General features: G+C 43.5%; 2 protein-coding genes and 1 pseudogene across 4 annotated transcripts in view; all 3 read left to right on the top strand.

The window, feature by feature from the left end:
- The first annotated feature begins 2,701 nt into the window (after window positions 1-2,701).
- LOC114765231 (zinc finger MYND domain-containing protein 10-like) lies at window positions 2,702-7,121 on the top strand (annotated as a pseudogene).
- A 433-nt stretch (window positions 7,122-7,554) lies between these two features.
- rbbp9 (retinoblastoma binding protein 9) lies at window positions 7,555-9,927 on the top strand. Its single transcript, XM_028955036.1, has 2 exons — window positions 7,555-8,008; window positions 8,764-9,927. Exons 1-2 carry the CDS (start codon window positions 7,913-7,915, stop codon window positions 9,223-9,225), a joined length of 558 nt encoding a protein of 185 aa, XP_028810869.1. The 5' UTR covers window positions 7,555-7,912; the 3' UTR covers window positions 9,226-9,927.
- A 402-nt stretch (window positions 9,928-10,329) lies between these two features.
- raph1b (Ras association (RalGDS/AF-6) and pleckstrin homology domains 1b) overlaps window positions 10,330-14,068 on the top strand; it is a 32,790-nt gene continuing 29,051 nt past the window's right edge. For 2 of the 3 annotated variants that reach the window (XM_028955126.1, XM_028955125.1), the window contains exon 1: window positions 10,331-10,598. The gene's annotated coding sequence lies outside the window, so the exon portion shown is untranslated. Of the gene's footprint in view, window positions 10,599-14,068 lie in introns of all 3 variants that reach the window. The other variant, XM_028955124.1, reaches the window with a different exon arrangement.

The raw sequence follows: 14,068 nt of genomic DNA, 5'->3' as shown, positions 1-14,068 counted from the left end.
GACCTTCCACTTTAAAGAATATTTAGATTAAATTGTAATTTTCTTGTCAAACTTTGTGTACAGAATCTACAACAGAGTGAATTAAATAGATGTATTCATAGTTGGGGTCCTAGTGAACCGGAATTGATCTCTTCATCGATGGTAACTTGAAAGCACGTTGTAAGTCGCTCTGGATAAGGGCGTCTGCCAAATGCCGTAAATGTAAATGTAAATGTATACGCAAAGCATGCAAAGTATTGATTACCTAGCATCTGATTATTTGACAACCAGACACCAGATGAAGATGTTGATCAACCTACAAGCCCGAACACTCCTGCAGTCAGCCTATCACCATCACCACCATCAATTGATTCTGCTTCAACTCTCCAAGAAAGGGCAAAAAAATAAAATGGGTCCCAAGAGCTTGAAGCTGTTGATGAAATTCTTGGAAATGCAACAAGGATACACGGGCTGCACCTAAAATGTTTTCTTCAGCAGGTCCCAGAACATGATGCTAAGAGACTGTTGAAAGAATTAAAACAGCCAATGCTGTCTCATGAATAGAAACACACTGGTGTTTGCCTGTTTGGTTATATAGTCTACCAACATTGTGTGTGTTATTCAGCACACGTTTTATTGTGTTGATTAGAAAGCGGATTTGAATAAAAGTATGTTATTAAAAGTATGTGTCTTCAGATGCTTTATTAATAATGTCTTAACATTTTAGTTTGAACTAAACTAACTTATTGAATCATTTTCATGTGTTATTTATTTGACAAATATAATTCAGTCATTGTCACATTGCATAAGCTCACATAAAATGTTGACAGTGAAGACAGCACTTCACTCCCTGGCAATTCTGATGGTGGTGGCAGTGGCAGCTGGCTACGATTTCGTGGAAAGACACAGTGACAGTCAGAGAACAGAGAAACGGTACCTTGCGTCACACACGCTGCCATCAAAATAAAAGTGAAATGCCCCTGGTAGTCGTGAAACTGGCTGCCGCTGTTCTGTGCTGCTCGTACCCTGACGCGTCTCCTCACATCGATTGATCCTAAACAATTGGGATAATTCCATAGACACACCAAAAGGAAAAAAAACGCTTCTTAATTATTTTCCATTTTGCTTGATCCGGGTGTGCAACAAACTCGATTTTTTTTACGAAGCCCGTATTGGTTGGGACAACCGACTGTGACTGAGCCACGCTTGTAGCTCATCCCAGGTGCGAGAAGGGTGACAGCCAGTCGCAGAGCGCCGCCTACTGGGCCACCGAGAGTCGGATTGTGTTCGATATGAGGAGCAATTCATCTAAGACTTTTGGAGACATTCGGAAATATTCCCATTTTTTTCCTTGTCGATGTCTCCCATTGGCAAAACTAGAGGAATTAATTTTCCATTTTGCTGACGAAATCTATTAATAAGTTGAATGTACGATCTCCGCGATTTGCGTTGTCTTTTCTGGTGTTGTCTCGGAAAAATGAAGATTAAAAGTATAAAAGGATTAGTATTTCTTCGAGGGAAGAAATTTACGTATTCAATCATTTATTTGGTTTGTGGCACACTGACCCCTGGTGGTCAGGAATACACACTACAGATCACGACGCACAGTACCAGCACAAACTTTTAAAAAATTTAATCTTTAAAGAACAATTTAAGCAGTCAGTCATAATTTACAAAAAGATACATTTACAAGAAATTAACAATAAATAAATAAATAAAGTAAGATGCCAGGGGTACATAGAATCGAAAGTAAGAAATATAAGTTAAACAGAAAGACCAAGGTGATTCAAAATGCAAATGCTTTTTATAGCCTTCCGGTCAGAAGAACCAGTAATAGAATCAAGGTAACATTTGAAATAAATTTAAAGAGGTTTTTTTGTTACTATATTTACATCTATGAATAAAAAACTTGCCATAAACTATAAATAGGTTCAGCACAAAAGACCAAACGTTAACAACTCACAGGAAGTACAGTAATGGCCAAAAGTTTGGACAACACCTCCTCATTCAATGTGTTTTCTTTATTTTCATGACCATTTATACTGGTAGATGGTAGTAACCCAGGTTCAAATCCCACTTACTACCATTGTCCCTGAGCAAGACACTTAACCCTAAGTTGCTCCAGGGGGACTGTCCCTGTAACTACTGATTGTAAGTCGCTCTGGATAAGGGCGTCTAATAAATGCTTTAAATGTAAAATGGTAGTTTGTCACTGAAGGCATCAAAACTATGAAGAACACATGTGTGGTTATGTACTTAACAAAAAGTGGAGACCTGGCCTCCACAGTCACCGGACATGAACCCAATCGAGATATCTGGTTTGGTGTGAGCTGGACCGCAGAGTGAAGGCAAAGGGGCCAACAAGTGCTAGACACCTCTGGGAACTCCTTCAAGACTGTTGGAAAACCGAGAGAATGCCAAGAGTGTGCAAAGCAGTAATCAGAGCAAAGGTTGGCTATTTTGAAGAAACTAGAATATAAAATATGTTTTCAGTTATTTTTTGTTAGTACAAGAACACGCAGATCCGACTGTGCCCTAAAGTCGTGCATGAACGTATTACAGAAGCAGCATGCCGGCTTTCGGAGTGCGCATGCGCGGGCAGGGAAAGTTCTGATTGGGTAGTGGGCGAGCGGCTGTCCAATCACAGCCCGCGAAGGTCTTTGTCAACATAGCAAACATATTTAAGTTGATCGTTCTTTCTTTAGTAAACTGAGTCGAAATGGAGAACGTGCTACAGTTGAAAGATGCAATGACTATAATCCACAGTCTGAAGAAGTTTCCCCTGAAGGAAGTCGGCTCCGCCAGGTCGGTGCTCGGTGTCTGAATTCCCTGTTATTGAAGCATGTTTCACTAATTTGACTTTGTTTTCATTTTTTTCCTAAAGAACATTTTGACATTAGCACTAAGGGTGCATACAACATTGTAGTAATTGCATACAACATTGTAGTAATTGCTAATAATCAAATGAATTCTAGTAATGTCTGCTGACCTGTGGTCTTCTGAATGACAGGTGGTTTCATCAGCAAGAGAACATGGAGAAACTCAGAATGCAAGCTGTACTGGATGCCAGTGTCAACCGGGATGGGTTTGTCAAGGAGCTACTGTTTTCACTGGGAAAGGTCAGAGAACTGAACACACCACTAACAGATCGTTTTTATAATCACTACCGTTTAAAAGTTACGGGTCTTTTAGAAATGTCCTCACTTTTCTTGGATAGATCAGCAAACGCTTGTATAGAACATCAAATGGGTCAGAAAAAATATTTTATGTTATTAATGACATAAAGGTATCTGCATTTAACAGGAACTTTATCAGCAGTTCCATCTTCACTGATTATTAGAAAAGTGTTATACTTACTGGATGGTGTAGTTCTTGTATTTACCAAAGCTCCTATTAACAGTCTGGTTAATTTTTATAATATCCATACAGATTCCCACGCTGGTCCACAGCTTGATTACTGTTGAAATTTGGAAACAGAAGATATTCTCACTGTTTTGTAAACTTCAGGACCTCAAATCAAAGTGTGGAATTCCTTTGTGCATGGTGGTAAGTTCCTTCATAGTAACATTTACCCTTTGCAAGTCTTTATGTGCTATAAAACAGAATCTGCAGCGTTTTTTTATTCTTTCAATCAGATTTACCATGAAGACACACTCATAACCCTTCTGGAGGATATAATCTATCATGAAGTGAGTATACATCTATGAACACTTGAAATTATGCCATCATCTCATGTGTACATTACATCTGTACATGTTGTTCTGTTGGAGATCCTGCAATGACACTGAAAGTGTCATCAGATTCAGATCTTAAGAATTCAGAATGTTGAGAATATGAACACCTGAGACAGGAACAGTCTGGATTAACATGGTAAGCATTTGGGTTTCTTTTGCAGAATTACTGTGAAGCTGCTGATGATGTGGTTGTGGACCTGGTGGACTACTGCCATCGTAAACTTACCCTTCTAATAGGGAAGACGGCACACAGCCAGCATCTTTCTGAAGAAATCACCACTTTACAGGTAAGTTGTTTAGTTGATGTCAAACAGTACCAAGATTCCATCATTAAGTAACTCTGAGTACGTTTTTTTCACCTCTGACCATTGTTTTCCCCATTCAGATGCTTCAGAAGTAAAGTGATGAGCTGGAGTTTGAGGTCGCCCTCAAGGCCTTGTCTGTGTTGTGCTACATCACTGTCAACTTAGACAGGTATGTACTGCAGTTCAAGGCTATCTACAATTTTTAATTAGCACTGCATTCTATCTTTGCAAATAAACTGAAAATGACTTAGATGGGAAATTGACAAATCTAAACATTAATAACAAAATTTTCCATGCATATGCTTATAGTATACTTGTGCAGAACACAACTGCGTAATGTTTTCTGCTTGTTAAATCTAGCCACTCTATAAAGCTATAATGACTATTTTATTCTATCTGTGTAAATGTATCTATCAGATTATTGCCCTAAGAATAATTCAACATTCAATTCAGTCAAACTTTCAGCTCTGTTTATAGTGTAAATGCTCCACTTTGGTCTGGTTTGAGACATTGTGATAGTCATAATGCTTATTTCTCCCACAGCTTCCGTCCGAGTGTGCTCAGTAGACTCCTGTGTACCCATAACTTCCCCTGTGTGCTGGTGCAGCTGGTGGAGCACAGTCCCTGGAGCCGACAGAATGGAGGTAACGAAACAAACATAATAATGCATCAGCTATTTTGGAAGTCTAATGTAGAAGTAAACTGGGGCAGTGTAGAGATGCAAAAGAGAAACTATTCTGGTGAAGTTTGTACGGCGAATTGGTTGTGATATTAGATTAGTTTAGGAAGAGGTTCTATATTTTCCCTGTTTTACTAGCTTTCTCCCTCTATAGACAGGCTTGAGAAGTACGTGGATGGAAACTGGAGGGAGGTTCGTCCTGAAGACCAGCTGAAGATATCCAAGCAGGATGGGCATGTGTGGATTGCCCTCTTGAACCTGCTGCTGAGGCCTGAATGCCATTCCAAATATGACTTCAACGACTTCAACAAGAGCCAGCTGTTAAAGGTAGAACATATACACAGATGAGATTTTTAAGAGAAGATGTAGAAATGACTTGAGAGGTTAATCAGAACATAGGTCATAGTTCACATTTGTGTCAAAGAAGACAGCTGATACTAACTACAATACTTACAATAGTTGGATACCCTCCCCAAAAAGTCACCACTTGGATTTAAACGAACCTTTGACTGTTTTATTACTGCAGTCATTATTGTTTTAGTTGGCGACATGTTATTAATATCTTGTGAGACCTGCATCAAGTAAATATAACAAAAGTCAACTAAATTTGATTTGAAAGTGTCCAACATTAGAAGAGTAGATAGGGATAGTGCAGGCGTTTTGCCTACGTTTCATGAAGTATGCGACACCGCTGAGTCCAGTTGGTTGGTGGCCCCTGGTGTCACATTATGGAAGATGCTAAAATGCACAAATCCTACCCGTGAACTGTGTTCTGCATCCATATTGTCAAGGTTGAGGAAGGGCATGTGGGGTTTATTATGGAACTGATTCCTCTTCCTAAACTTTTTACATGTTTTAGGAATCAGTCTGGGAACATATCAAATATTAATATTTGAGATCAGTGGGTCAACTTGATTCTTTGACGTATTGAACTGTATCTTGCAATTTTATAAGTTTTCTGCACTTATATTTGTTTTGATAAATGTGTGGTGACTTTTGATTGCCTACCTGCTTTGAACAGAATTAAACAGCAGTTCACTTCACTTTCTTATATACAGTTAACTCATTGTCATGTTACAGGTTTTTATGTTGACTGTTTGTGTTTGACTCCACAGCTCAGACAATTTCTACCTGATGTCGTTATTGACCAGCTTCCCAGGCTGAGCCACCTTTTGAGCTTCCTCATGCGCCTGACGTTTACAGACCCCGCCCCCCCACAGAAGAACCTATTCGTGGAGGAGGTATAGATCACACTCAAATACACACTTACGCACACATGGTAACATTCTCTCACCAGTTTGGATGTCTTACCACCAGATGCCAGAAATATGGGACAGCATCATGGAGGAGAATGCAGGCAAGTGGGAGGCCATTGCCAAATATTAGCTGAAGAACACCTTCAACCCCTCAAAAAGTGAGCTGACAGAACAGGCAGCCAGGTAAGACAGATACGCATCTCCAGTTGCATATCACCACACTAATTTGACACAATTACACGCTGCATGGATAAGAAGATGGGGAAGGGATCAGAGACGAGATGTGAGCTGGAGATTAGAAACATGCCTCCATGGTTGACTGTGTGGTTATAAAACAATACACATGGTGACTGAATTTCCATTTTCACTTCAGTTTAGCTCACGCTGCACATTTTTTCAAGTTCCTTTTGGTGTGCATGGAACCGATTACCAGACAAAGGAAAAGAACGAGAGTGGATAGATTTCTACAGACAATTCAGAATCTTAAGTCTCAATCAAATACACGCTGACCACACTGATTAGTTAGGTCATACCTCAAATTCACATTTGATGCATGGGGTTCAGTACATTGTCGTATAAACACAAGGCTCTGAATTTACCTGTCAATGCCCCTATCCTCACCTATGGTGATGAATTATGAGAATTGACAGAAATTACTGGAGTTACTCTATTTGACAGGATGAGGAGCTAAATAATCTGTAAGTTGCTCCTAAAAAATTGTAATTTAGTAATTATTCTCCCCATATACAGTTTTTTTAATCTGACCGCAACAATTTCAATGTAAATTTGAAGTACTCTTAAAATGTAATTATTTTTTTCAACTCAGGCTGCATCCGATGTACAAACAATATTTCCCGGAAGAAAGTTCTTGGTGTGGTTTCTGTGGTAACATGGTCTCAAAGCGCTGTTCCCGTTGTCAGCTCGAGTGGTACTGCAGCAGGCAAGTATATCCTGTCCCAACTGGGAGACTATTCTGTATATTAGCATAGATTCACATAGAAAGTGTGGAAGAAAACTGGAGGTCATAATTAATCTGAATGAATGAACACTTATTTAATATAATCTAATATTCCCGCTTCTCTGTTCTTGTGACTACAGAGAGTGTCAGGTGAAGCACTGGCCTAAACATAAGGTGGTGTGCCAGAAACCCAGGAAGGAGGCGGTATGAAGACATCTGAACTCAGCTGCACTAGGAATGGCTTTTGAGTTTGTTTTTTCTTTACTTGAAAATGTAATAAATAGTTGAGTTTACAAGCAATTACTTGACAGATACTTTCCTGTTCACCTAAGTGTACTTTAAAATAATGTTGTTATAAAATATGTTTTGACCAAGAGCTAAAACATTCTTTTATGCATTCCCAATTCAGAGGGTTGAAATGTTGTGTGTAATTACAGTAGTAAGAGAAGTGAAAGTGCAGTATGTGCAGCATCATGACGTCAGCGCGGTGGTCCGGGAGAGTTTGTCTTCTGTGGAGCGCTGAGGTGCGGGGTGGCGAAACAGAGACCGTTGCGCATGCGCACAACGCATCCAAGTCGACGTCACCCAGGGGGTAATGCGGCGTGTCCTCTGATTGGGCCGACCAGTGCTGCACCTCCCTCTTCACCGGGAAAGCTTTGTTGATCTTCCGGCATGAGGAAGATGGCGTCGTGATCGGACTTTACAAACGCTGGACTGGAAACAAGGCCTGTTGCACAGACTGCATGGAAGGCGTCCGGTCGTAGCCGCGCCATACCGGAAGTACATGAACTCGCTGCATTCAGCGAGTTCAAGGTCTCCAAGGTTCTCTGTTTTGCAAGAAACCGCAGACACCCTCGCTTCGATCTCAGTAAAAGAACACGCAGATCCGACTGTGCCGTAAAGTCGACCTGGGACGGACCGGGCGAGAAGGTGCCTACTTTTCGGCGTGCGCATGCGCGGAACCGATTCAGTCCTGACAAACTGCAACAACGTGGAGCAAAATGCCCGAAAAGACGGTAGTTATCGTTCCAGGGAATGGCGCGGGGAACGTAGAACGCTGTAACTGGTACGGCTGGGCCAAAAAACAGATAAACAAGGTACACGTTTCACCACGTGTTTGCTGGCGGTTCGTTGTAGTCTGTCGTGGGTTTTGGAGATCAACTCCTAATTTCGTGCAGATCGACTGGATTGCAGTTATGGTGGGAACCAGAGAATATGACGAACAATGCGACACGTTGCCCACCATATAATTCTACAATACTCAACATATTGCCGAACTTTTGTCTCTTTCAAGTCAGCTTTATTGTCAATTCTGCCACATGTACAGGACATGCAGAGAATTGAAATTACGTAAATTGCGTAAATGTCCTCTTTGTAGTACCTAAAGACGGACCACCTCTCAGTACATTTTAAAATGTAAAGAAGCAATGGTTTTTCCTTCAAAACACATATTTAAGCCCTTAGCTTATTTTTCTTGATACTGGCTTCTATTATATCTGTACAATATCACCAAAAGTAGCCTAAAAGGGCTGGTAGTAGCCTAGTGGGTAACACGCTTGCCTATGAACCAGAAGACTCAGGTTCAAATCCCACTTACTACCATTGTGTCCCTGTGCAAGACACTTAACCCTGAGTCCCTGTAACTACTGATTGTCAGTTGCTCTGGATAAGGGCGTCTGATAAATGCTGTAAATGTAAAAGTATTGACATGTCCCGCCCCTAATTTCAAATTGGTTATATATTTTATTATGGTGTTTGCATATTCTCTATGCTGTTTATTTTTTGCTTCTCTTATCTTGTACTGTCCACTTTTACATTTGAGTCAAATGAATGCCGAACAACTGTCCTTCAGATTCCAGGTGTGACCTGCCGCTTGGAAAACATGCCCGACCCTGTGACAGCCAGGGAGAGCATCTGGTTGCCGTTTATGGAAAAGGAGCTGAAGTGTGACGAGGACACCGTAATCATCGGACACAGCTCTGGTGCCGCTGCGGCCATGCGGTACGCAGAGTCCCACAAAGTCCTCGCCATCGTCCTAGTGGGTGCCTACACGTCAGACCTGGGAGATGAGAATGAGAGGGAGAGTGGCTACTTCAGCCGCCCATGGGAGTGGGAACGCATCAAGGGGAACACAAGACACATTGTCCAGTTCGGCTCCACCGACGATCCCTTCCTGCCGTGGGATGAACAGGAAGAGGTGGCCGAGGGCCTGCAAGGCGAGTTACACAAATACTCGGACCGTGGCCACTTCCAGAACACACAGTTCCCTGAGCTCATTAACTGTGTCACCAAGCTTATAACAAATGATGCTTGATGCTAATTCTTCAAAGCATCAGATTCACTTACCTGTGCCAAGGTCAGCCCTGCACATTCAGTTTTCAGGTTTAAGGCTGCAGCTCACATGAACTTATATGGGGTCAAAACACCAAACAAGACCATTTAGCAATATATATCTAATATCATAATCTTACTTTGAGCTTCATTTTACATCTCATACAATGTAATCAATGTCACAACCCCAACCAACCCCACATGCAGGTAAGACAGAGTGCAGCAAGACTCGTCAGGCTTTTTACGGTCTCATACAATGAGCCACAGTGACACATCCCAGGTGGACCCTCAGCCTGAACGTATTCCGACTTTCCCAGAACCCAAAGTCTGTATCAGTCATACTGAAGGTGCAACGTAATACAAATAATTGGGGAGGTTTGCACCCAAGAAACTTTTTTTATTTACTTTTAACATGATGCATAGTGCAAGAATATCCAATTTTGCCACAGAGGGTCTCGTCTTACACCTCTGCCTTCTGTTCTTTGTTTTCTTCCCCTTTAATCTCTGAAGCCCTGGGGCATCTTCAAGTGGTCACACACTTTTTTTTTTCTTTTCTCATAAAAATAAAGAACCTGGTGTCTGTTTCCACTCTTCAAACCTACTTTCAAGTTAGTCACTGAACATTTGAAATGTTTCATGTTTAGCTGTTCTGTGCCGAAGAAATAAATCATGATTCAGCATTTGACTGAGTTGTCTAATTTCTTCTGTATGTGTGCGAATTTATTCATTTGTAGGCGATTTTAAAAGCATAAGATGGATCTGAAGAGAAAGCATGTTTCATGAATCAGATTCTTCAGACCTCATGACTGCTCGGAACACTTAGTTCACCAATATAGGAACTCTTTCGGGTCTGCTGGACAACTTTAGGTGCTTGACAGAAGCCAGGGGTGTAAAAATGCAGCCATCACAGCAAAGCATATAATTCGTCACAACATAACTTCACGTGTGATAAATAATAGTTTAGGTCTGAAATAAAAAAACGTATGTTAGAACTCGGAAAGGACTGTCTGGGGGAAAGTGTCCCCGTGTCCGCTGTCCCCGTCTGGTGGGCGTGGCCGCGCAGCCCCCGCTGCTCGGATTGGTCCGTTCGGCCGCGGCTGGACAGGAAATGGCTCTCCGCCTGTTCCCTGGGAGAGAATGGGAGAGGGAGCCCGGGCTGATGGATCAATAACCGAACGGGCGCGACCGAGGCGACGGGTCAGGCAGAGCCGGGGAGAGGCGGACCAGCCGTCCTGCCGCTCAGAACCGGCGCGGTTCTTATAACCCCCCCCCTTTATCTGAAGACCCCTGTTGCAGCGTTTCAGTTCGCGAACAAGAGGGATTTAATTGTTGCAGCAGCCCCGAAGAGAGAGCAGAGTAAGTACCTTCACTTGTTCCGTTTCACTCATTTCTGTTTTTAGTAGAAAGATATCAGAATAAGACTTGTTGGCTGTGTCCTGTAGCACCCATTGGGACCCTTATAAAATGTTCCCTCAATCTGATCCTTACGAAGGTCTTTATATCGTCTCTAGGCAATCATTAGCCAGCGCGATAATCCGGGTCAGGCTCCGGATTTTATTCTGGCGGCCCCGCATCGGAACGGGTGCCATGTCGGCGTTTATTTCGGAGCGTCGGGGGCAGATGGCCCGGCACATGTCCATTCAGCGGCGGCGGCGTATTGTTAACGCAGGGCGTGTTCGCGCACGGCGGAAAAAAATGGGCGCAGAGGAGCTTTTTCTCTCCCTCTCTCTCCTCCGATAATGAGGAGAATTTGCGCGTCGTGCGAGATGCTCGGCGGTGTTGTGAACGTTGAATGAGTTTTTTTTTTCTTCTTTCTATTATTAAAAATCCCCCATGTATTATGTGGTAATGTACGCGTCCCCCACCCTGTCGCCAGATTGAATTGAAGTTTCGCCTCCTGACGAGCCGCCCTTCTGCCTTGGTTAATGCGGGTTATTTTACAAATCAAGTGTCACGTAAACTCCTAGAACGCAGATGGGAATGAAATATATATAATGTATATAGAGAGAGAGTGATGTCGCATGCCTGCGGGGGGCAGCCCACCTTCTCCCATTGTTCGGCCACTCGTCCCTGTCCCTCGTTTTCACACACCCTCGTGTGTGTGTGTGTGTGTGTGTGTGTGTGTGTGAGAGAGAGAGAGAGAGACAGGACGAGATTGGCAGATCACCGCCGAACTTGTTGGTAAATGTGCGTTAATCTGAACGGTTTGGATAATCCGGTTGTCCCGCCACCCTGATCCAGGGCTGTGGCCTCCTTCAGACGGAGGTACTCGGCAGGACAAGCAGCTGTCAGGACCAGTCTTCACTCACCCCCACCCAAGAAAAAGGAGGCCAGTAACAGCCGGTCTGCCATGACGGCACGTGTTAATAAGGGGACATTTTGCGTATTTCCGTGACGGGACCCTGTCCCCATGTAGTCTCCCACATGCAGAATGTAAACTCTCACAGCAGGCTGCACTGGGGCCTAAATTGCGATGTGAAATATACATCATGGCCCTGATTAATAATGCATGATGAATAAACATCAAATCATCTGCCAGCGGGCGGGGTGTCAGAAAGAGTGATGATGACGAGGTCTGTGGACAGTGACTCAACGCTCTCTGGCACTGTGGGGTCGGCGAAAGGTGCTGGAGGTCGAGTGGCCTACAGCGCATGTCTGGGCGCCATCTGGGACCATTGGTGTCGAGCCTCAGTCTGGGCCGTGTACACGGATAAAATCCACCATCAAGTGGAATTATAATCTGTATTGTGTCATGTTTTAAACAGTTTGTTTTCTTGCATGATTTATGTTCTAGTTCACAGATTATACATTTAACATAATTTCATAGGTTCATGTGTACATAACTTTCATTAAAATAGAAGCAAACCCACCGGGCATATTTACTACTTCTGATCTTCTGATGAATCCCTAGCGTATGAGATACCAGAACAGACTCGTGGTTGTGGGTACTTGGCAGAAGGCGGTATCCTCAGTTCCCCTCCACTTCTATACGTACACGTGTCCCGCTGCAAGCCAAGTGGAAAAAGTAATGTTCTCCTTCAGGGACTTCCTACTGAGTCCAGACAAACACTGAGCAGCTGAGTGTGCTGTTGTGTATTTGCACAAGCAGATGTGTGCCAGCGAGCTGAGGTCTCCTCCACGAGAGAAGCCAAAAAAAAACAAAAAACACGTAGACTTGGATTGTAGAACCCTGCCGTCCCTGACCAATCCCCCAAGGGCCGGTTCTTACCTTCTATGTTGTCGTCTGCAGTGAAAATGCACACACTGCTTCATCCTCCCCGCATGTTGTGGGTTTAACGCGTGTCATTCCAGGAGCGTGGAGACGGAAGCGCCACTCAGAGATGGGCTGTGGTGAGGAGGCCGCCATGCAGAACGAGTAAAGCAGCTGTCGCGAGGCTCTCTGCCGGGTCTTTAGAGGGTGGAGGGCGAGCTTACATACATGTATCTGAGTGGTTGACATGTGATGGGAAATCCAGAAGTGTTTTAACAGCGAAAGATCTAAAGGCAAACGTCCTTGGGGGACGTCAGTGGGGGGGTCAGCCACACAAAGAGACTCCTGCTTACCCTGGGTGTAGTTTTACAGAGCTTCGGTTACATCTGAGTTGGTGGAGGGGCATCAAAGTAGCCTATAACCCACCATGAAGCGGACTGAGGGCAACACAAGAAGGGTCAAAACAGACCCCCTGACCCCTTTTGAGTGGACACCTGGTGGGCAGCAGTGGGTACATTTGGACACGTCTGCTGCCAGGGAGCAGCTGCTGGGTGTGTTTGGTTAATTTGGTTGGTGCCAGGGCTGGTCAAACATACAGCAGCAGCAGCCGCTTGATTATGATTGCTATAATGGAGACATACATCGCACAAGGCGTGATGACATCAAGCGTCAAACCCATTACAATTCAATTACATGGCCGATGTCTTTGTTTGTTGGGTCTGTAATGTGTCTGTGGCGGCTGTGCAAATGTTGGCTTGTAGGCTATTCATTATGCCGACTGGAATTGGCCTTTCACTGTGACATTAGAATGATTTTTGGTTGTCATGTATTGAAGGGTTTGTCATCTGCATAAATGACAAACAATCGAATATAATAATAATAAAAGCAAACTCTCTATGAAGGGCCTTTAGTAAGTATGTGCTGTTGAGGATTTATCAAAACACCATAAATTGAACCGCCTGACTATTAAGTAGCCCCCCCCCCTCGATTTCATTGTTCCAGTGTTGTGGTCACAATAAAGCAGGAGGGGACTGAGGGCTCCATCGGGATTGGCAGGTGTGATTGGATCAGGCAGAAGTAAGGGGCTCAGGAAAGGGGCTTGGTCTCTTTGTTTGGCTGCTTTATACAAAAAAAGAAAAGAAGACTACTGCTTGTGCATCAGCATCTTGTATTTCTTTTTCAATCTCTCTGTCCTTCTCCCTCACCCTGCACCCGTGTCTCCTTAATGCAGTTATCATTCAGTTAGCTTGTTCTGCAGCACATCCTTAAAGCTCCGGCAACAGCAGATGGCCTGGGCTCTTTTGCTCCTCTCGCCTGTGTGTGCCAATGAGTGCTGACAAGGAAGGTCATGTGACAGGAAATGCATCCCTCAGCGGGGATGTCAGTTTGTTGCACATGTTACTGATCTTGGATCTCCACATGTGAACCACATCACCGGGCCGTCCTTCCTTATGCTTCAGGCATAGAATGCCACCATGATTCATTGTGCAAAATGTGTTTTTTGGAGGAAAATGCATAGGCCGAACTGTGGATGTGTGTTTGACTGCATGTTTTATTGAAACCAATAAAACTTGTGATTCAGCTCAGAGTAAAAAAATAGCACAGATGGGGGTGG

This window comes from Denticeps clupeoides, chromosome 15, assembly GCF_900700375.1.
Source record: "Denticeps clupeoides chromosome 15, fDenClu1.1, whole genome shotgun sequence".
Lineage (NCBI taxonomy): Eukaryota > Metazoa > Chordata > Actinopteri > Clupeiformes > Denticipitidae > Denticeps > Denticeps clupeoides.
The sequence above is the reverse complement of the archived record's forward strand: the minus strand, read 5'-3'. Positions and strand labels throughout refer to the sequence as shown.